General features: G+C 42.8%; 1 protein-coding gene across 1 annotated transcript in view; it reads left to right on the plus strand.

The window, feature by feature from the left end:
* Window positions 1-1774: 1774 nt before the first annotated feature.
* PSMD11 (proteasome 26S subunit, non-ATPase 11) overlaps window positions 1775-22393 on the plus strand; it is a 30362-nt gene continuing 9743 nt past the window's right edge. Inside the window, exons 1-6 of the mRNA XM_040244024.1 lie at window positions 1775-1946; window positions 4393-4494; window positions 9777-9901; window positions 16430-16501; window positions 16899-16956; window positions 20214-20408. Of these exons, the coding sequence (XP_040099958.1) occupies window positions 1856-1946; window positions 4393-4494; window positions 9777-9901; window positions 16430-16501; window positions 16899-16956; window positions 20214-20408 (643 nt within the window). The 5' untranslated portion in view covers window positions 1775-1855. The remainder of the gene's footprint in view (window positions 1947-4392; window positions 4495-9776; window positions 9902-16429; window positions 16502-16898; window positions 16957-20213; window positions 20409-22393) is intronic.

The raw sequence follows: 22393 nt of genomic DNA on the forward strand, positions 1-22393 counted from the left end.
ACAATGATTTGATGAGATGTTGTCCAGTTCTCATTTGAAAACATCCAGGAACTAGGAACCCATTCCCTAACTCTCAGATCTCAGGGCTGTCAATTACCATATGAGTTTCACCAAATCATTTAAAACCTTTATCTATAAAGGAGATTTAAATAATATCTTCTTCACAGAACATTGCTGGTAAGATAAAAGGAAATAGACATATAAATCGCCTAACTCACACCAGGGGCTTCCCTGGTAGCTCAGCTGGTAAAGAATCTGACTGCAATGCAGGAGACCCTGGTTTGATTCCTGGCTCAGGAAGTTCCCTGGGAGAAGGAAATGGCAACCCACTCCAGTATTCTTGTCTGGGAAATCCGATGGACAGAGGAGCCTGGCAGGCTACAGTCTATGGGATTCTGAAGAGTCAGGACACAACTGAGTGACTAAGCACTGCACAGCACAGCAACCCAGACACAGGTGAGTCAATGTTGGTTCCCTTTATAATAATAGGTTCCTTTAGGAGGCAGCATGTTACTTCTTATTTGTGGCCACTCCAGAGCAGCATGCAAGATCTTAGGCTCCTGCTGCTGCTGCTCAGTCACTTCAGTCGCGTCCGACTCTGTGCTACCCCAGAGATGGCAGCCCACCAGGCTCCCCCGTCCCTGGGATTTTCCAGACAAGAACACTGGAGTGGGTTGCCATGTCCTTCTCCAATGCATGAAAGTGAAAAGTGAAAGGGAAGTCGCTCAGTCCTGTCCGACTCTTAGGGACCCCATGGACCGCAGCCTACCAGGCTCCTCCGTCCATGGGATTTTCCAGGCAAGAAGTACTAGACCAGGGATCAAACCTGTGCACCCCGCAGGGGAAGCTCAGGGTCCTAACCAGGGGAATGCAAGGTCCCAGGCTATTGCAATTTTGGATTGTCTTCACCCACAGAAAGATCGTCATGCTGAACTGTCTGTATTCCTTTTTAGTACTTCCTTTAAACTCAGCTCTCAGTGGGCACAAAGAATGTCTTTTTTTCCTTCTATTTGACAGCTTTTTAGATGTGTGTAATATTAGTTGAAGGCGCTGGAGACATTGGGAAAAAAATCTATTTTTTCTTTATTGAGCTAGGGAGTTGAAGTAGCTGTTAGACTTCAATGTGACCCCCCAAGAGGGATTAACTGAGTGAATGGGGCAAAGATATTTCACTTTCTAACATCAGTTTTCTCCAACACTGGTGCATTTAGTCACAGGCTGGCTAGGATTCTGTAGGATTCTAGACTAAAGTGTGTGTGTGTGTCCCTACCACGTGTTGCCAGACACTTGAAAGCATTTGAATAGTGCTATGAGTTTGAGTGAACTCCGGGAGTTGGTGAGGCCTGGCGTGCTGCGATTCATGGGGTCGCAAAGAGTTGGACACGACTGAGCGACTGAACTGAACTGATTCTTTGTCAGCCACATAGTGAGCACTTTATGAGATTGTTTATTGCCCTGAATAAATGGCTGAATGTGGAAGCTACAAAGAAAGCCAAACAGCTTTCGCTGAATACCCAGGCGGGTACTCAAACACTTCTCTCAAGGGCAAGCGAGGGAGTCGGGGTTTTAGAGGCCTCTTGCGAGTGGCTGGGGACTAGTCTCGGGCTCCCAAAGGTTAGGCACCGCCTCGTTTGTTCGTGGGTAGCCGCTAGGCGGTGCCGGAGAGCCTCGCTGGTGGGCGGCCAGCTCCCCAGCTCTCATCCTCACCTTTCGGCCCTCCTCCGCGGCCCCCGCACAGAGACTACAGCTCCCTTCGTGCTCCGGGAGTGGAGGAGGGCGGGGGCGAGGGCGGGCCTTCCGGGCGTGTGTTTCCGGCGTCGGCGGCCGCGGCCGGGGACGGTGTGAGAGCGGTAAGATGGCGGCGGCGGCGGTGGTGGAGTTCCAGAGAGCTCAGTCTCTACTCAGCACCGACCGGGAGGCTTCCATCGACATCCTCCACTCCATCGGTAAAGGTCGCCGCGCGCCCTCCCTGTCCCCGCTGGCCCAGCTCGGCCTGTGTCGGTCGGCGGCGGCGGAGCGCGGCCGGGCTAGCCGGCACCGGTGCTGCTGACTCACTGTGTGTGTGTGTGTGTGTGTGTGTGTGTGTGTGTGTGTGTGAGGGGGGCCGGGCCGGGGGCCCGAGGCCGCTCGGAGCTCCCTGGAGCCCCGGGGCCCCCACCCCGGTACGAAGCCCCGAGGCAAGCCCGGCGTCTACTCGCCGGCTGCTGACTCACGGTGGGCTCGGCGCGCGGAGGGAGAGTGGGCCGAGCCGGGGCCCCGTCGCTCCCCAGCCTTGTCTCCCGCTCTGGCCGGTGCGGGCTGGCCCGGGACCGCGAGCGGTGCCGGCCGGCTGGCGGGCTTTGTCACGAGCTGGTCTGAGAACCTCCAGTTGAGGGCCTGAGAAACCCGCTCTGGACAGGCATTTCCCGCCCTTGGTGTCAGCCCAGCCTGCTCGGGTGGGAGCGCGAGCGCTCGCTCTTCTTCTCTTGGAGTTTCCTTTCCTCCGGACGCTGGAGCTGCTACTTCTGCAGCCCACCGCGGAAAGCTCCGCTTGCAGGGGCTCTTCCTGAGTATGTTTTGAGACACCGAGGGGGCACACACCTCAGGTTGGCATTTGGTTTGGGGAGGTGGCCGAGAGGTTCCTTTACCACCCCCCTCCCGCCCCCCCACCCCCGCCCCGTGTAGGGTGTGAGAACCAGATGTTGGGGTGGATCCTCCCGGCCCGAGGAGGTGACTAATCGTCCTAGACTTTCCCGGAGAGGTTTGGAAGAGAGTTCAGAGAAGTTAGTTGTCAGCCGCGGAGTTCCGCGAACTCTTTGGAACCTGCCGGCTGCCTTTTGCCAGAGAAAATGAAATAAAAACGTCTTAGCACTGTAGTATGATTGTCTTACACCTTGCATGCAAGTGGAGGAACTGACGTGGGAGCCCGAGCCGGTGCTTCCGACAGTTTTCTAACTGGGATTCAGGTGTGAACAGAAATAAACTTATGATGACACAGAGGGCTTTTAAATGTTCATCCATCAAGGGTTCAGATAGCGCTAGCTCTTCACTACACAGGCAGTAGTGATGTTTTTAATGTAGCTGGAGAAGATTCGGATCGAATCAACAAGTAGTTCGAGAATGCACGTGTATGTGGGACCTCCAGGCTATTGACTTTTCAGTTGACTCATTAGTCCGTTGAATTTTGGTACTCGTGACTTTCATGAAGAAAGAACAGTGACAGGATCTTGATGTCTTTATCTTTGGGGCTACTAGAAAAAGGGAAGAAGTGGGGGTTAAGATGCATCAGTGAATGGATGATGTTGGTAAATAATGGCTGTATTTCAGTTTGAAGTCTTGATCTTGACTTAAGTCAGTTACAGTTTCAGAACTAGAGTTATCTCGATGTGTGTTTTTTTTTTAATGTGTATTTTTATCCTGTGGATACACACTAGTATTTACAACTAATGTGAGAAGTATGGGTTTTATTTTGTGTGTATAGTGCCTACTATTTTGTCTTTTATAAAGTGGGAATTATGGTAAACATTATAACCAGAGTATTTTTTGCTTGCCCACTGTATTAGGAGAGAGTTCACTGAAAGCTTCTTTGTTAGAGTAAGCTTGAGTCATGATGGTTGACAGCCTTACTTTTTCCAGACTCCATCATGGAGTATCAGAATTTTGGTTTTTGTCAAGTCATGATGCTTTGTAAGAGAAGTGATAGCTAGTGATGATTATTAAACTTATCACTACAAGCTTGAAGAGGCTGGCCAGTGTTCAAGTGGTAGAATAGTTACTAACAGTTGGAAGAGGGACCGTTAGCACAGTTATTTAAGCAGTTCCCAAATCCCTTAAACTAACTTCCCTCCTAAGGACCACACTGGAGCTATGACAGGATTTTTTTTCCTGAATGGCTTTGTAGACCTGTTTATCCCTAACATATCCATCAGCTGAGGTTCTCCACAGGCCTAAAGTTTATTGAAAGACTTTTGACTTTATAGTTATCAGTAACTTGGTCATTTGGTTTTAGTTTGTGGCAGGTAAATATGCAGACAGGTATGTTTAATATTTTAACAGCGCCTGGCATGGGGTGTTCCTCCACAAGCATAAAGAACTTGTTGTGTTTAAATTTTGCATTAGGCAAGTGATAGCAACAGAAATCGCCAGTGTATGTGGGTGAGGGAAAATCTAAGTGGTAGAATGAAAAGGCACATTTAAATTCCAAAGAGAGGAATCTATTCTGATGAGATAGATACATGGGACATGTACTGCATGATCAATTTACTTTTTCTTGTTAAGAGGTTTTTTCTTTTAAAGCTCTCTGGCATTTGTGTTTTGCTGTTTGAGTTTGTATCTGGTCTTGTGAGGGTGAAATTTCCCTTAGTCTTCATTTTTTGTCAGAATTTTAAGAGGGTTTGCGTTTTCCTCTCCCAGTGAAGCGTGACATTCAGGAGAATGACGAGGAGGCAGTGCAGGTCAAGGAGCAGAGCATCCTGGAACTGGGGTCTCTCCTGGCCAAGACCGGACAGGCTGCAGGTAAGTGCTCCAGGTGGATTGCTCTCTCTTACCTGAGGTGCTGCATGGAGCTTCGCTTGCTCGTTGGAGTGAGGGAATATAGGACTGCATCCACACAGTTTATTGGTGATGAAGTTCCATTTTATTGCCCACTTGTTGAGCTTTAGTTTTCTGTCAGGAAGTTAAGAGGCCTTTAAACTCATTTCTTTCATGGATGACTTCTGTTCTGCAGGTGAAGGAAGAATCCTGTTTCTGTTGGGATACAGTAACCTGTGGTTTGTTTCTGCTTTGGATTTTCACTGCATTCCCTTACATGTGGGTAGTAGCAGTCTTCAGTGTTTTCATGCATCTGTTCTGATGTACTTAAGGTGGAGAGTACGTAGGCCCCTGCTTTCAAAATGACCAGGGATTTTGCATCCAAGGAAGTGATTTGCTGTCCTTTTTTCCTGATACACAATGAGTCAGACATTAAATGGAGAGAACCTTCCCAAGATTTCTCCACTGGTACCTAGGACTTTGTACTTGTTGTTGCTCAGTCTAGTTGTAATGGAACCATTGACTTTCCAGGCTCCAGGTGATATTCTGATGATAGGCATGCCCTTGGACTGAGAGAGTCCTATTGACCAGGAAGGCCTTTGACCAGTGAAGTGGCAATAAGCTTAAACTTAACATGGATGATTTTAGTTAACTTTAAAGTGAATTTGGAGCTTATCTGATTAGAATGGATTAAACATAGTTGATCTTGTGGATTACTTTCTCCCAAATTATGTTGTTATCCAAGAGGATGCTAGGTATGCATTAGCAAAACTTCTTGAACTTGAAAACAAAGATCTTTCCCAATTAAGGGTGATAACTAATTATTAGACTTAATCAGTAGAAAGTTGAGTAAAGTTGTATGAAATTGGGAGGATGTATTTATATGGATTTTGCATCTTATTTAAAATATCATTAAAAAGAAAAACTGTTTTTAAGTGCTTTCTGTGAACTAGTTACTTGAAGCCCAAGTGGGATTTAGCTTACTGAACCCTTGAAACAACTTGATAAGGTAGATACTATTACCCATTTATACTTGAGGAAACTGAGCACAGAAAAGTTAAGATATCTTACAGGCACCCAGTTAATATGGGAGAAACAGGATTTGAATCCATGTAGTTCTACTGAGCTCATGACCTTGAGTTATAAAGGCTATTGCTTTCCATAGTTATTCACTTATGAGTTATCAGTGGTAGGTGGTGGTTTTTTCATTGTATGCTGACTTCTATTAACATGTATATGGATTCCTTTTGCCTGTCAGTTAATGTTGCAAGACAGTTTTAATGATTAGTCCACATGAAATATAATTAATAAAGTAATTTTCCTGAATTAGAAAGCCAGGTGAAATTATTATTATTTTTTTGGCTGTGCTGCACGTCTTGTGAAATCTTAGTTCCCTGACCAGGGATTGAACCTGGACCCTTGGCAGTGAGAGCACAGTCACCAGGGAATTCCCTGAAATAATTTTTCTGTTGTTGAACCATTCAGATGTCTACTTTTTCAAGTAGAATGGATAATTAAAAACAGCATGTAGTATAGTCAGTGTTTCCAAAAACTTATCTGAAAATGTTACTGTTTTGCTTGAAATTACTGTTTCCTGCTTTACTCCCCGCTTGTTCATTGCCCCCTGCTCCCTGTGAACCATACCTGAGAAGTTTAGAAGTGTACAGGGAAACCTACTGCACTCTTTAACAGGTGAATCATAATAACTTTCAGAAATGTTTCCAGGTTACTTATCATTGTTTTCTAAGAAAGACTTTGAGGAGTATGTTAAGGAAGTTTGGGGCCTACGTTCATTTACCTATCTTTGCTATTAATAATTGATCAGTTTGTGTTCTTTCCTTTGAATTTGGGGTTCCCTGAGAACAGAACATCTGTCTGTTCTGTTAATTTTCAATTTTGTTTTGTTACGCATTTCATATATGGCTAGAATTGCACTGAGTAGTCTGCTCAGATAGGTAGGGTCCCTGCTGGACAGTAGACAACTTGGGAATTAGTGAATAAGACTGTCTGATGCATGCTTGTGATTGAAAGTTGTGGTCTTCATTATCAGGTGTGATGTCTCGGCTCGGGACCTGCAGATTTCATAGCCTGAGACTCTTTAAAGGAGTGTGCTAGGTTCTGTAAAGGAAGTTCTGGTCATACATTTGCAAATAACTTCAGTAAGTAAAGAATGAAGAAGTGAATATGATTCTATCAGAATTAAATCATTATGTGTGAAAATGCAAAGAAACAGGGATTATAATCAAGAATGAATAAGAAACAAAAATAGACTAAAATGAAAAATGAACTGAGTCTTTTGGCACCTAAGACGTCATTTGTTTTTCTGTTAGAGCAAAAAGAATAACTTGGAAAAGATACTGTCATGCTAGCAAGTGCTAGAGAGAAAGGCAGATTCCTTAGCTCATGTTTCACTTCTGCCTTTTCCAGGAAGGAAAATGATTAAGAAAAAGATAGAAATAACACCAGAAAGAGAGAATTAAAGCCAAGGTAGGTGAGAGAAGAGAGAGCAGATTCTCTTTTTCAATAAGTTCAAGTTTCTAGGCTCTGACAATTTCTGTCTTTTAATATCAAAAGAATGGTTGTAGCAGATATGTTTATAGAGCCACTGTGATTCTGAGAAAAATCATGGAGGATGGAGAGGTATAAGGAAAGTAATCAGGGGCAAACATTATTTCACTTTTCAAAAAGATAATGAAAAGAACAAATTCTAGACACTATAAGCTGGTAATCATCAGTAAAGTTCTGGGACAGATTATTTGATTAGGTTTTCATCATATAAAGCAGTGGGTTTGTTAAGAAGAAGTTATCCCAAACTCACCCTAGTTCTCTTTGGTTAGCCTTATCAGTTTTGCAGGGCTCCGTGGACAATGGCTTGCCATCTGTTCTTGTAAATAAAGTTTTATTGGAACATAGCCATGCCCATTTGTTTACATATTACCCATGACTGCTTTTGCAGTGCAGTGGCTGAATTGAGTAGCTACCGCTGAGACTGTATAACCCACAAAGTTGAAAATATTTACTATCTGGCCCTTCACAAAAATAGTTTGCTAACCCCTGGTTAGGAATAATGATATAAACAACATATCTGATGTAAGCAGAGTTTTTGAACATTTGGCATGGCAAATGGATAAATTGTTGACCTGGAGGGAAGTCTCTAGCATCAAGCCATAGGGATCTGTACTTGTTCTTCTGGACAGCATCTGGCATATGGCTAAAGCCATAGCAGCAGGTGTGCTTATTTCTGTGGATGATTCAGTACAGTAGAGAACAGATTTAGGATTCAGGGTTGTTGCCAAAGCCAGCAAGACTAAATTGTATAGAAAGGAAAAAGTTATAGACTTAAACCGTTTATCGTAACAGAGGAACCTGTCTGCACAGAGACCTTATGGACTCAGTCTGAACAAAGAGTGCTGTTAGCAAAAGCAAAACATGCTTTCCTGTGTTACATGTGGCAGTCTGATCAGGAGAACAGAGCCATAACTCTACTGGTCTGACCCTACGTGGAACGTTGTTTTCAGTTCTGGGTACCACAAGTGGTACATTTGCAAACCAGAATTTATTTGGAGGAGGGCAACTAGGGTGACAAGGAATCTAGAAACCAGGGTGTTGGAGGAACAGTTGAAATAGCTAAAGCTATTTAGCTTGGAGAAAGGGACATTTAGGGAGGTACGTGCGTGTGTGCTAAGTTGCAGCAGTCATGTCTGACTCTTTGCAACCCTATGGACTGTAGCCCACCAAGATCCTCCGTCCATAGGATTCTTCAGGCAAGAATACTGGAGTGGGTTGCTGTGCCCAAGGAGATAAAGTGATAGTTTTCTTCAAATATTTGAAGCCATGTGGAAAGAGGCTATAGACTTAATGTTTCAGAAAAGAACAATTGAGTTTGACCAAGATTGGAATCATCTGCTTTCTGAATATTTCTGTCACTAGAGATTGTTCAGAATTGTTCCAGGATAATAGGAAACTCTGTAGAAGAAGGGACGTTGCACTCGACTACTTTTAAAAAGCTATGATAATATAATTGAAGTTTGCATAAGTGCACAAGGAATTTGAGGGAGAGAAACAGGTGTAGCCTGGCATTGCCACGGAAGACTCAGTAGGACTTTCGCTGACCTGAAAGGGCATCTAAGCTCTCCGTAGGTCAGGGTGACGGGTGGATTCCAGGTGGCAGTGCAGCACGAGCGAGGCCTGGCTGCAGGCACGTGTGCAGTCAGTGCGGGGGGTGAATGGAGTGATAGAGTGGGGGAGAATCTGAGGCGGTGGGAGTCCCAAGTCAGGACTGGGGAATGGAGGGAAGGGTGAACTTGCCCACTCTGTATAGAGTTCCTTTTATACCTGACACGGCCCCGAGGTTTCTGTGACTATGCTGGCAGATGAGGATTTTAAGACCCCTAATGAGCATTCTCTGGAGGGGGAGGTTTGCTTGTCCTGAATTCAAGTTCTCAGGAGGATGAGTCTACAGTTTGAGGCAGTGACACTAAAGTAATTTTAACCTACATTCCAGAAGTACTTCCTTAGTTGGTCAGTTGAAATATTGTCTAATTTTCACTCTTGTTTCTAAAGGTGCCCCCTTAGAATTACTGTGCCACCCTCTTTTCTCCCACAAGAGGGGAAGAAGCCTCAGTGGTGGTCACCTTTTCTGTCATAGTTTGACTTAGGTTTTGTAGATTAATGAGGAATTTTAAAAGGGTACAGTACAACGTTAGGGGACAGACACTCTAACTTTCATGTGAAAAAGTGATTCAGAAGAGTGCCATGCAAGTTACATTGGTAAAAGACTAAACTGGGCATAACTTTAGGAAGGGAGGAAAAAAGGAACCAGAAATAGAAGATCTCTGTTGAGATTTCCAGTCTTGGAAATTAGAAAAAAAAATTTCTTTTAACTCTATAACCTGATAAATTTGATTGTGGGGAAGTGATTTTGTCCAAGGTGGTTGAGGCATGGCGTATTTCCTGTTCTAGAGTACTGCTTTCTGAGAGTGTGAGTACTTTGCTGTACTCACGAGATAGAGAGCCTCGAGCATTTCCCAGGATCCTCACAGTAATCCAGTGGCCAAGTGGGGAATGGAATACAGATTTGGTGTAAGCTGTTCGTTAACTTTTTTGCTACTCTATTACCTGCTGAGAATGCTTTAAATTTCTATTAAGTTTCCTTTTGACTGCTTCCAGACATAAGTACTGATTTTATTATCTTGGGTCATCTTTTAGTGGGTATTTTGTCCCTAATATTGATGGGTACTTTATCCTGTCACAATTGCCTTCCGCAGAGCTTGGAGGACTCCTGAAGTATGTGCGACCCTTCTTGAATTCGATCAGCAAGGCTAAAGCTGCTCGTCTGGTCCGATCTCTTCTTGATCTGTTTCTTGATATGGAAGCAGCTACAGGACAGGAGGTAAGCTACTTGAATGACAAAAGAGACAAAGTCTTGTTTGGAGCGAAGTCTTGTTTCAGTGAAGGAAGTGCCTGCCTGCACTGCGGTGGTAATGTGTAAGGGACGGCTGGGAGGACAGCGCAGGATTTCTCTTTGTTGCGGGGCATTTGATACTTTGGGTCTGTTCCATGCTTTGCTTTGTAAGTGGAGATTGTCAGTGGTCCCTGGAATCCTCATTACTTCAGGGTCACAAACTGATTCTTGTCTTTGAGGTATTGTATTGCCACACCTTTGTAATGTTTTCTGTGTCTGTGGTACCTCTGTGTCACAGAGCTCCTAGTGAGCACTAATTAAGTCTCATGGCATCCCTTCTTGGCGTGTCTTGTATGCATTTATGCCTTTATTGAGTGAGCATCCATCTGTCTGTTTCGTGTGTCCTGAAGTGACTGGTATACCTGTCTGTGTCCTCTACAAGTTCAGACTAGACCCTGAGCTGTCCTTAAAAGTGCCTCTTTGGAATCACTGAGCCTCTTCCAGTTCTTTTCAAAGAATTATTGTTTGCAATTCCGGAGAAGGAGACGCTACCACAGTTAAAACTCATTCTGTAAAAAGTGGTAGATTCAAGCAGGGTGTGTGGTGGTTGCTTGAACCTGTTTGTAGGAAGAATACAGTTGTTGTCTTTTCTGTATTGCTCAGCAGTCATTGAATGCGTGCTGTGTTAGCACTGTTACAGGTGCTAGGGATTCATTTGTAACAGTGTACAGTGTTCTCATGGGAATTTTATTTTAATGAGGAAGGCAGATAATGAACAAATATATAAAATGTCAAGTGGTATAAAGGCAGGGATAGGAATTGGTAGGTAGTTACATGTCTCATTATTTGCCATGGCGCCTGTGAATGTGAAGGGGCTTAGTGGCATATTGAATAAACAGTGCGGAACTTCAGAAACCTAGCACTTACTTAACGGATCTTACTTTGAAATCATGTCGTTTGTAAAATCTGGTTTCTTTCCTTAATGATTCTTTGAAGCCTAGTTTATACACCATAAACTAACTTCATTGTAGAAAATTTATTTCTAGAGAAGTCTTCAAGTTCATTTGTTTTTCGCAGAACTGTCTCATGATAATAGATCAAAAATAGATGTTTAGATGGCTGCCTTTTGAACCAAAGCATTAGACTTATTTTTATGAATAATTTAAAAGAAAAGGTGGTGTTTCAAAGAGGTGTTACTCTTGTGTAACCCTGACTTTTAAAAAAAATTGTATTTGTGCTCATGAAAAAGTGATGCCACATTTTTTGTTTGAATTAGGATGCCTTAGAATGAGCTGAACAATAAATGTTAGCTTGAAACAGACTAATAAATGTTACTTGGAACATTTTAGGCAGAAAAAATTAATTATCCAAGCTGCTTCTTTGACTGAACTCTTGGAATTTGTCTCTTCCTGTAACTGCGCTGGCTCAGTGGATAGAACTACATTCGTTAGATGGTCAGTTCTCCTCCTCCTGTATCCAAATTATCCAAATCATAATTTGGTGCTCTCCTGTAATTGGCTTGTGGGATTTACTGGCCTTTGTCTTGTGGCTCCATGTCTGGTTAGGCCCTCCTTTTAACTGTGTGTGTACATTGTTATTCTTCATTGTACATTATTTTCTTGTCAACTAGAGGCTTTTCTTCCTTACCCTAGGGTGAAAGGGAACACTCTTACACATTGTGTCTTTTTATTGTCAATGTCGTATTAGTGCTAAGTAAGACCTGTTGATCTTGTTTGTTTGTTTGTTTTTATTGATTAGTAGTCTAGCTTTTTATCAAGAGCCAGAGTCTTACTCCACTTAGCAGATCTTTCAGTAATTTTTGTGGATTACAGGTTATTTGCTTGGTTTGGGGTAAATTATGAACCATCCAAATGGTTCTGTCTGCATCTCAAAGTCAACATAGCAATGTCAGCACCCAACCATTTATTAAATTCTATCAGTGCAACTCTCTCCAGTCTTTATTCTCCACCTCTTTTTGTATTAGTTCTCTATGTACAACTGCCATCTAGTTTGGGTTCTAATTGTTTCTTCTTTTTTTATTGGAGGTATTGTTCATGTACAGTGAGTTCTAATTATTTCTTAGACTACTGCAAAAGTCTTGTACCACCATTTTGAGAGATATCCTACCCAGTAACCCTCTCAACATCTTATTCCTCTCTGTTCACCCCTAAGTGGAGTCTTCAGTGGCTCTCGATTGCTTGCAGAGTTCGTATTTCATGTTCCTCTACAGTACAGCTCAGCAGGACAGTCTGATCTCCTGGTACTCTATGAAGTGTACCAAACATGCCTGGCCTGTTGGGCACGTGACTGTCTGCTGAGCGAGGCCTGTACACTCTTCATGGTGCACCTTTCCCTTCTGTAGTTCCATGTCCAGTACTGTCTCCTCTGAGACTTTTCCTTGCTGACGTTACTGTGATCTAAACCCTGCAGTGATGTACACTGTGTTTGTACATGTTATATTTCTGATGATTCTCTTTATGATGGCTGCTTGAACGTTTCCTCTATTTCCTCTCCTGTGATACAGTCTCATTCAGATGAAGCCCTGTGTGCCTTGTAGTGTCACAGCGCCTTTCTCTCTCATTCCTAACTCATGGCTGTTCCTTAACCATGGCTACCTCTGGCCTCACCTGCCATACTATTCTTTCTTTCTCTTTATTTACAGCTGTAACACTGGCTTTAAACTGTTCTAACTTTGTGGCTTTTTTATACATCTAATTTTTCTTTTGGCCATGTTGTGTGGCTTGCGAGATCTTAGTTCCCTGACCAGGGTTCTAACCTGTGCCCCTTGCAGTGGAAGCATGAAATCTTAACCACTGTACTGCGAGGGAAGTCTCACTCTCAGCCTGATCTTAACACAGCCTTTTTTCTTCTTCACATCATTTCAAGTCTTCGTTTCCATCTCGTTTCCTCAGAGACCTTCCTTTATCACCATATCTAAAATAACCTATTTCTGCTTTCTTCATGTTTATTTTGCTTATTAACATTCATTTCCTACTTAGAAGATAAATTTCATGAGGATAATTACTGTGTCCTATTCACTGCTGTAACCTCCACACTTAGAGTAGTTTGGCCCAAAGAAGCTACCTAACTAGTATTTGTTGAAGGAATGTATGAATCATGCCTTCTCCGTGGTAGATGCTCAGGAGATATTTTGTTGAATTAAGACTTAAGTTTATTGACTTGAGATACAACCATGGGGTATTGTTACTGCATTTGTCTACATGACTCAAGACCTCTGACTTGGCAGAGTGGAAAATTGTAGGTTCTTTTAAAATTCTTCAATTGAGTATTGGGAAAGGATAGAGGAGCAAGGCATAGGTGGATCACTGTCATAGAAGTGTTGAGGCCTGGGCAAAATACGAAGTTTTAGGACATTGGTAAGCCATAAAATTAAAAGATGCTTACTCTTTGGAAGGAAAGTTATGACCAACCTAGATGGCATATTGAAAAGCAGGGACATTACTTTGCCAACAAAGGTCCGTCTGGTCAAGGCTATGGCTTTTCCTGTGGTCATGTATGGATGTGAGAGTTGGACTGTGAAGAAGGCTGAGCACCGAAGAATTGATGCTTTTGAACTGTGGTGTTGGAGAGGACTCTTGAGAGTCCCTTGGACTGCAAGGAGATCCAACCAGTCCATCCTAAAGGAGATCAGTCCTGGGTGTTCATTGGAAGGACTGATGCTGAAGCTGAAACTCCAATACTTTGGCCACCTCATGCGAAGAGTTGACTCATTGAAAAAGACCCTGATGCTGGGAGGGATTGGGGGCAGGAGGAGAAGGGGACGACAGAGGATGAGATGGTTGGATGGCATCACTGACTCGATGGACATGAGTTTGGGTAAACTCCGGGAGTTGGTGATGGACAAGGAGGCCTGGCGTGCTGCAGTTCATGGGGTCGCAAAGAGTCGGACACAACTGAGCGACTCAACTGAACTGAAGAGATCTAGAAGTGTTGGGGAGTTTAACATGAAGAGTATGCGGAGGGGATTTTCCTTGCCTTTTTGTATATGGCGACTCATCATAAGTCAGATAGAGCTACGCCATGGTCTTCAGCTTGCTGTGTTCCAGAAGCTGATGTGATTCAGGTTAGGTTCTGGTCATTTGCCTAGGAAGTGAGGCTGTATGGGTGGGGTGGGTGACTGAGGATTGGGATGGTTGGTAAGGAGAAGGGGAGTAGAGGTTTAGGGTGAAGAGGGGAGAAAGAAGACTGAACCAGATCCTTAACCAAAGAGTGAGCTGAAATTCCAGAATTGATTTTACCTTCCAGGTGTGTCTAGGCAGTGTCTTTGGGAGGCCATTTTTTGGTATAGTCTATCCAACTGAAGCACAGTAGCACATTTTAAGAAACCTCACATCAAAAAATCCTGTTGAATTAAATGGTTATTTTAATGGAAAAAAGGGAGTTTGTGCTAGAGAATTTCACACTTAAAATAGTAGTTAACTTTTTTTTTCCCCTTAGGAATTTAGTGAATAAAAGCATATAAAAATGGTTTAGCGTTATTTATTTAAAGCTTAAAAACATTAATATCTAATTTGACTGTTTTATGTTTTTGTACTCAAGTAAGGGCTTCCTCCAGAAGTGTGGACTTTTTGTGTGTTATTATCTGTCCCCTTTATCAGTCATTGTTAGCATTAACAAAGCACAAAGCCTCTCGAACAAAAGGGCAGTGAGTGGCCTTTAAATTTTTTTTCTGAGAACTGACACGCTGGTTTCACCGATTATAATCCTAGATATTGCAAATCATGTACCCTGTAATTGAAAACTGATAGTTCATGTACAAATTCTCTGCTGTAGGAAGGATGTCTCTGTTGACCTGAATTTACTAAGTGTGAGTTGAGATTGGGTCAGGTTCTGGTCCTGACAGCTGATCATGACCTTTGGTGGGTCATTTAACATCTGTACTGTCAGGGAAATGGGGACAGGTGGGATGCTAGGGTAGAACTCAGTGTTTCTTAACTAGGGGTATACATCAGAGAGGCCAACCTTTTATTCCAGACTGCTGAATCGGGAGCCTAGGCATTCATTTCAGCATTGTTAAACCTGCTGGGTAAAACTGTTGGTAAGCATTTCTTAGTCCCCCCAAACGCGGAGGACCAAAGACTTTTATTTTTGTTGCTAAAATATTCATCAAAATATTTTCAGCTCCATTCATGTATGAACAGAAATCTTACTTTGATTTTGGTTTTTAGAACATAAAACTGAAATTTTGATTGGCCTGCTTTTATTTCAGATTTTGTAGAATTCATGAAGGTGGTTGAGTTTAGAGTTGGGGATTGAGTAGCCACTAGGGGTCCCCCTCTGGTGAGTTATAAAGTTTTCATTGACTCTTGCTGATGAATCTTCCAAATACCAGGTAAAGGCATTCATTTATCTACTGAGCTTCATTTTACCAGTTAGTTTCTCAGTTTCTTCTTATCTTATGCTCTGATTGTGAATCTTAATATAAACTTGCAGTAACAGAAGTGATAGATGGTCTGCAGCACCTAATATGTACTTGGCAGAGCTCCTGTGGCAAGGATACCTGATGGCATGTAGACCACCTGCCCTAGAACACTTAAGTTAGTTACTTTGTGTGGGACATTACTGCTTGGGTAGCAGGTAGAACTGGGAGTTCAGAGTTCTTTTATAGAAAGTTTAAAATGCCCAGTTTAAGTTTAAGTGTTAGGCTAATTTTAATTTCTCTTTACTCACTTTCATACAAGCTAAGTTTGCTCTACTGTGATGAGAATTGTTACTTGCGCTTTGTAGACTCTAGAAGGGAAGAGTCAGCTGGGCATTTTGAATCTTAAAAGCAACTGTTGGAAGAATAAGACACTTGTGCCTAGACTGAGAATTTCTCCCCTTTATGACTGATATAGTCATATGAACACATTACTGTTACTATTCAGGGAGAAATTTCTGCTTTTAAAATGTTTCAGCCATTATAGAACTAACTCTGCATTCCAGAACTGCATATGTAGTTTGGGTCCCTCCTGGGAAAGTAGATGAGAAATCTTGAAGACAAAGCTCTTTTCCAAAGGAACAGTCTAAGCACAAATATACTCTGTGTGTAAAAAGCCAAGTTGATTTTCCAGTATGCTATACATATTGAGCGGAGAAGGCAATGGCAACCCACTCCAGTACTCTTGCCTGGAAAATCCCATGGGTGGAGGAGCCTGGTAGGCTGCAGTCCGTGGGGTCGAGAAGAGTTGGACACAACTGAGCAACTTCACTTTCACTTTTCACTTTCATGCATTGGAGAAGGAAATGGCAACCCACTCCAGGGTTCTTGCCTGGAGAATCCCAGGGACGGGGGAGCCTGGTGGGCTGCCATCTATGGGGTCGCACAGAGTTGGACATGACTGAAGCGACTTAGCAGCAGCATACGTCTTGAGATACTATGATCAAGGCATACTCTTGAGACAGTAAACATGGATAGTAATGCATAAGGAGGAAATGACAGCTGTTCCCCCGAGCAAGGCTTGTGGGAAGAACGTGAGGAGATAATGTTGCATATACTGTCTCTCCCTGTTGCAGGTCGAGTTGTGTTTAGAGTGCATCGAATGGGCCAAATCAGAGAAGAGAACTTTCTTACGCCAAGCTTTGGAGGTATGTGCCTGCGTTAGTACTGATCTCAGGTCTCTAGACGTTTGACAGGCTGTGAATATAAATAACACCATCCTAATCAAAAGTATTTTCAGCAGCTTTGTATTATCCGTGCACCCAAAATGGTGAGTAGTAGACCTGCTCATGAGAATTGCTCTGGTTGAAGCTTTGATACAGACCTGCTGCTTGGCTCAGAAAAGTAAGCAGCAACGTGGTTTAGTCACTGGCTATAATAGGAGATAATATCATGGGCTAGATGATTTTTTTTTAGGCTGAATTTGATGCTATCATCAGGACTTGAATATTCAGCAGTAACAGTTCTGTGACTGTCAATCTTTGATTTCTTTCTTTGGCTTTTTTTCTCCGTTTTCCATCAGTCAATGCCTTTTCTTTTTCCTAGGCAAGACTGGTGTCTTTGTACTTTGATACCAAGAGGTACCAGGAAGCATTGCATTTGGGTAAGTAAGCTGGTGGAAGCTAGTAAAGTGTCTTAGCTGGCTCTGCATATGTGTGTGTGTGCGCACGCTCAGTCATATCCGATTCTTTGCGACCCCATGGACTGTAGCCCACCTGGCTCATCTGTCCGTGGAATTTTCCAGGCAAGAATACTGGACCATTGCCATTTCCCCCTCCATCTTAGCTGGCTAAATGAATGTATTCTGAACCTGGGTACTCTTATTAGTTATGTATTAATAATTTATATTCTGCCTATATCTTAGAAGATTTAAAGTGGCTTACAGTTACTGAATCTGTCATGGAAAGATGGCATTTAGAAGTTCTAAGAAACTGTCAACATTAGAGAACAAAAAGGTGAAACTGCAAGTATTTATTGACCGTTAAATTTACTATATCTGTTTATAATTATCATTAAAATCAATTTTAAAGATCAAAAAATTAACTGGATATAAATACATACAGGAAACCTAAAGTGGGCCAGCTAAAGGCTTCTTTTGGCCTTTAAGCACCCTAAAATCTTTGCCTGCTGCTTTTTAAAAAATTAATGGATATAGCTGGACTATTTTCTCCAGGTGGAAGAACATGACTTTCATGATCTATTAAGTTGAAAAATTGCCAGTATGTAATTCTTATCCTGCAGAAGTGCTATTTTCATATGGTTCTAACAAGTAGCATTAAAAAAAAAAACTGCTTTAATAGAGATATAATTCACAGACCATAAAATTCACCCTTTATAAAAGTGTATGGCCAGTGATTTTTAGTCTGTTCACAAAGTTGTGCAACTGTTACCACTATCTGATTTCAGAACATTTTCATTACCCTAGAAAGTAACCTTGTATCCATCAGTTGTCACTTCCTGTTAATCCTCCATTCATCCTCTCTGTGTGCCCATCATCCCAAGGCAGTCATTAATTAGTTTTTGCCCCTGTAGGTTTGCCTTTTCTGGACATTCCACATGATGGAAACACACAGTGTATGGTCTTTGTGATTGGCTTCTTTCTCTAGCGTGCTTTCAGTGTTTATGTTGTGGCATGTAGCAATGCTTCATTCCTTTTTATTGCTAAATAATACTCCATTGTACCATATTATCCCTTCATCAGGTTGATGGACACTGAGATTGTTTCCACTGTTTGGCTATTATGAGTGCTGCTATAAACAGGTTTTCTGTGGACATGGTTTTCTTTTGGGTATCTACCCAGGAGTAGAATTCTTGGAATATAGTGACTCTCTTTAGCTTTTGGGGAACAGCCAAACTGCTTTTTAAAGTGGCCACACCATTGTCCATTCTCACCAGCAATGTATGAGGAGAGTTCCAATTTCTCTGCATCCTCACCAACACTTGCTGATATTGTCTGTGTTTTTAACTTTAGCCATCTTAGTGGGTGTGAAGTAGTATCTCATATTGGTTTTGACTTACATTTCCCTATTGACTATGCCAAAGCCTTTGACTGTGTGGATCACCACAAACTGTGGAAAATTCTAAAAGAGGTGGGAATACCAGACCACCTGACCTGCCTCTTGAGAAACCTATATGCAGGTCAGGAAGCAACAATTCGAACTGGACATGGAACAACAGACTGGTTCCAAATAGGAATAGGAGTATGTCAAGGCTGTATATTGTCACCGTGCTTATTTAACTTATATGCAGAGTACATCATGAGAAACGCTGGGCTGGAAGAAGCACAAGCTGGAATCAAGATTGCCGGGAGAAATATTAATAACCTCAGATACGCAGATGACACCACCCTTACGGCAAAAAGTGAAGAGGAACTAAAAAGCCTCTTGATAAAATTGAAAGAGGAGAGTGAAAAAGTTGGCTTAAAGCTCAACATTCAGAAAACAAAGATCATGGCATCTGGTCCCATCACTTCATGGGAAATAGATGGGGAAAGAGTGGAAACAGTGTCAGACTTTATTTTTGGGGGGTCCAAAGTCACTGCAGATGGTGACTGCAGCCATGAAATTAAAAGACGCTTACTCCTTGGAAGGAAAGTTATGAACAACCTAGGTAGCATATTCAAAAGTAGAGACATTACTTTGCCAACAAAGGTCTGTCTAGTCAAGGTTATGGTTTTTCCAGTAGTCATGTATGGATGTTGGACTGTGAAGAAAGCTGAGCGCCGAAGAATTGATGCTTTTGAACTGTGGTGTTGGAGAAGACTTCAGAGTCCCTTGGACTGCAAGGAGATCCAACCAGTCCATTCTAAAGGAGATCAGTCCTGGGTGTTCTTTGGAAGAAATGATGCTAAAGCTGAAACTCCAGTACTTTGACCACCTCATGGGAAGAGTTGACTCATTGGAAAAGACTGATGCTGGGAGGGATTAGGGGCAGGAGGAGAAGGGGACGACAGAGGATGAGATGGCTGGATGACATCACTTACTCGATGGACATGAGTTTGAGTGAACTCCGGGAGTTGGTGATGGACAGGGAAGCCTGGTGTGCTGCAATTTACGGGGTCGCAAAGAGTCGGACACGACTGAGCGACTGAACTGAACTGAATGACTAAATTAATGATGTTGAGCCTGGGTAAGAAAAGGGGTATTTGGAGAACATTAGTATATCCTAATCTCTTTGCTTTCCCCACCAACCCTGCTGCTGCTGCTGCTAAGTTGCTTCAGTCGTGTCCGACTCTGTGCGACCCCATAGATGGCAGCCCACCAGGCTCCCCCATCCCTGGGATTCTCCAGGCAAGAACACTGGAGTGGGTTGCCATTACCTTTTCCAATGCATGAAAGTGAAAAGTGAAAGTGAAGTCGCTCAGTCCTGTCTGACTCTTCTCGACCCCATGGACTGCAGCCTACCAGGCTCCTCCGTCCATGGGATTTTCCAGGCAAGAGTACTGGAGTGGGGTGCCATTGCCTTCTCCGCACCAACCCTAGTGCCTCATGTTTCTTATGCAGTCTTAGGATTATTGGTCAGGAATAGAGTGAGATCAAGTGCCTGTCTGTACTGGATAAGTAATTTCAGCATTTTCTGGGTGGGGATTCCCACTTTATTTGAATCTTAGGAGTAAGCTCATAGCATTCTTGGCTTTAATGTCTTTTGTATGCAGAAAGGTTTCAAACAGAATTGTTTTTCTCTTTTGGAAAACAACACCTTAGCAGAAAATTTAAATCTTGTGAATAGATAACCTCTTTTAGAGTTCAGGCAGGTTTCTTTATCCTGAGTGTTCTTATAAGGGTGAGAGAGGGAAATAGTATGGTATTAAAGTATTAAGATTGTAGCTAACAAAGGGGTATCTGTGTTTTCTTTCTCTAGGTTCTCAGTTGCTTCGGGAGTTGAAAAAGATGGATGACAAAGCCCTTTTGGTGGAAGTACAGCTTTTAGAAAGCAAAACCTACCATGCCCTGAGCAACCTGCCAAAAGCCCGAGCTGCCTTAACCTCTGCTCGAACCACAGCAAATGCCATTTACTGCCCCCCTAAATTGCAGGCCACCTTGGATATGCAGTCAGGTAATACCCTTAGAAACTCATGTGATGTTTTCTTAAAGCTCGTCTTACCTCACAGGTGGAAGGAATGGGGAGTTGGGACTAAAGAGTAAAATTGGCTGTTTTGGCTCAGGCTTCCTCAGGGAAACCAGTTGGAAGGCTACCCCTCTAACTAGCTGCCCCCCATCCTCTTCACTTGCTATGAACTGCCTAAATTATATTAAGAACTTGCTTATCTGTGGTTGAACAGGCAACCTGATTGTTGGCACCAGCATCCTAGAGAGGTCTTACTTAGGTTTTAGAAAGCTCTTCCTTCTCTTCCATCTTTGTCAGTTACTCAGGATGGTAACTGAGTATCACTTCTTTCCAGGACTGGACTAATCCAAGTCTCTTGACAGTTGGAGACCTTTGTAAAGTATGCTAGACTTTTCTAAAGGACCTCATATCAAGGCTGAGGAAAGGACCCCACCCCCAACCCCCACCCCTACAGGAGAGTGTAGTGAATTGCCTTCTTATGGAGTGTGGGAATTGGGCTGGCAGGCCATGGATTGGCAGTAGATACTTGTAGTCAGCAGCTTTTATTAGTTATGGTTTATTATCATTGTTGAAGGGTGTTCGGATTGGAGGCAGAGGACTAGTTTAAGGCCTGGTGTTACCTCTTTGCAATCTTTGTTTTCACATAAAACTGTAAGAGGGAGATAATAGCTGCCATGCTTGCCTCTCAGGTATTGTAAATGTCAATTGGCATGTTTTGTCATTCAGGTGAAGAGCAGAAGCTCTAGAAAATGGCTTTTCTAGGTTGAAATTTTAGATTTGCGAATTTCTAGCTGTGTGATTGGGCAAGTTACTTAATTTATCTTTAGTTCATCCTAAAAATGGTGATGATAATTGTACCTCCTTACAGGATGGTGGTGAGGAGTAAATGAGATGATGAATGTAAGCTCTTATCACAGGGCCTTGCTTTGACCAAAATTGGCACTTTCCTTAAGCACTGCTCTTCAGTATGCTGTTTCCTCGTGGTCAGGAGATGAACTTGCATCATGTTTCTCAGAGCAGATAGAGGCCATTTTTATGTGCACCTTCTTTATTTCTCTCTCCTCCCTAGAATTTGTATCACTGTCTGTTTATACCCGTTAAGTGTGATCCTTCTGCCTGCCTTTATAAAAGTCTTCAGTTTTCCAAGTCCAGTTTTTTGTCTCCACTGGCATCTTCCTCTCAGTCTTTGAACTGCCCCAGCTGAAAATCACAGTCCTTTGTCCTTTTAAAATTGCTGTTTTCTCCTTTTCAGTCAAGCTTATTGGAAGAGCTGGAAGAATATCATTACTTTGGTGTCTTTTGATTCCTTGCAAGACAGTTAATCCCCTGTAATCTCTGACTTCCGTGGAGATTGGACACTGTTGAGCACTCCAGGCTTCTCTGACAGCAGTGTCTCCTCGGTTCTCCTCCCTTGACTTGTCCTCAGTCACTCTTCCCTCTGTCGTCTCTCAAGTGTGGGTGTTCCTCAGGGTTGTTTTCTTAGCTCTTTTCTCTTCCTGGTCTCCCTTTCTCCTGTCTCATCTCATATTCTCCCATGGCTTTTGTTACTGTGTAACACACAAATGGCCTCCTCATCCAGATTTCTGGTAGCTTCTCTGTCCCAAATTCCATACCTAAATGTTCTGTAGATCTGAATCTCAGCACATAAAAACCCAAAATTATTATTTAACTCTTCCCCTCAAACTGTTCTTTTCTACATTTCCTATTTTCATTAGTGGTATACTTACTGAATCGGGTGTTCAGGCTGTTCTCTTTGGAGTGATTTGGATTCCCTTCCTCTTCACCCTTCATATCCAGTCAGTCACCAGATGAGGTTGAGTCTGTCTCCACATCTGCCTTTTCTTTTCCATCTCTGCAGTCACTGCTCTCATGAATGCCGTTGGACCACTGGCATGGTCTTTTCACTACCCTAAACATCCCTGTCACTTCCCAATCCATCTTGCTTACTGGTCTCATTTTTTTGGAAACACAAA

Source organism: Oryx dammah, unplaced genomic scaffold (genome assembly GCF_014754425.2).
Source record: "Oryx dammah isolate SB20612 unplaced genomic scaffold, SCBI_Odam_1.1 HiC_scaffold_8, whole genome shotgun sequence".
NCBI classification, from domain to species: Eukaryota; Metazoa; Chordata; class Mammalia; order Artiodactyla; family Bovidae; genus Oryx; species Oryx dammah.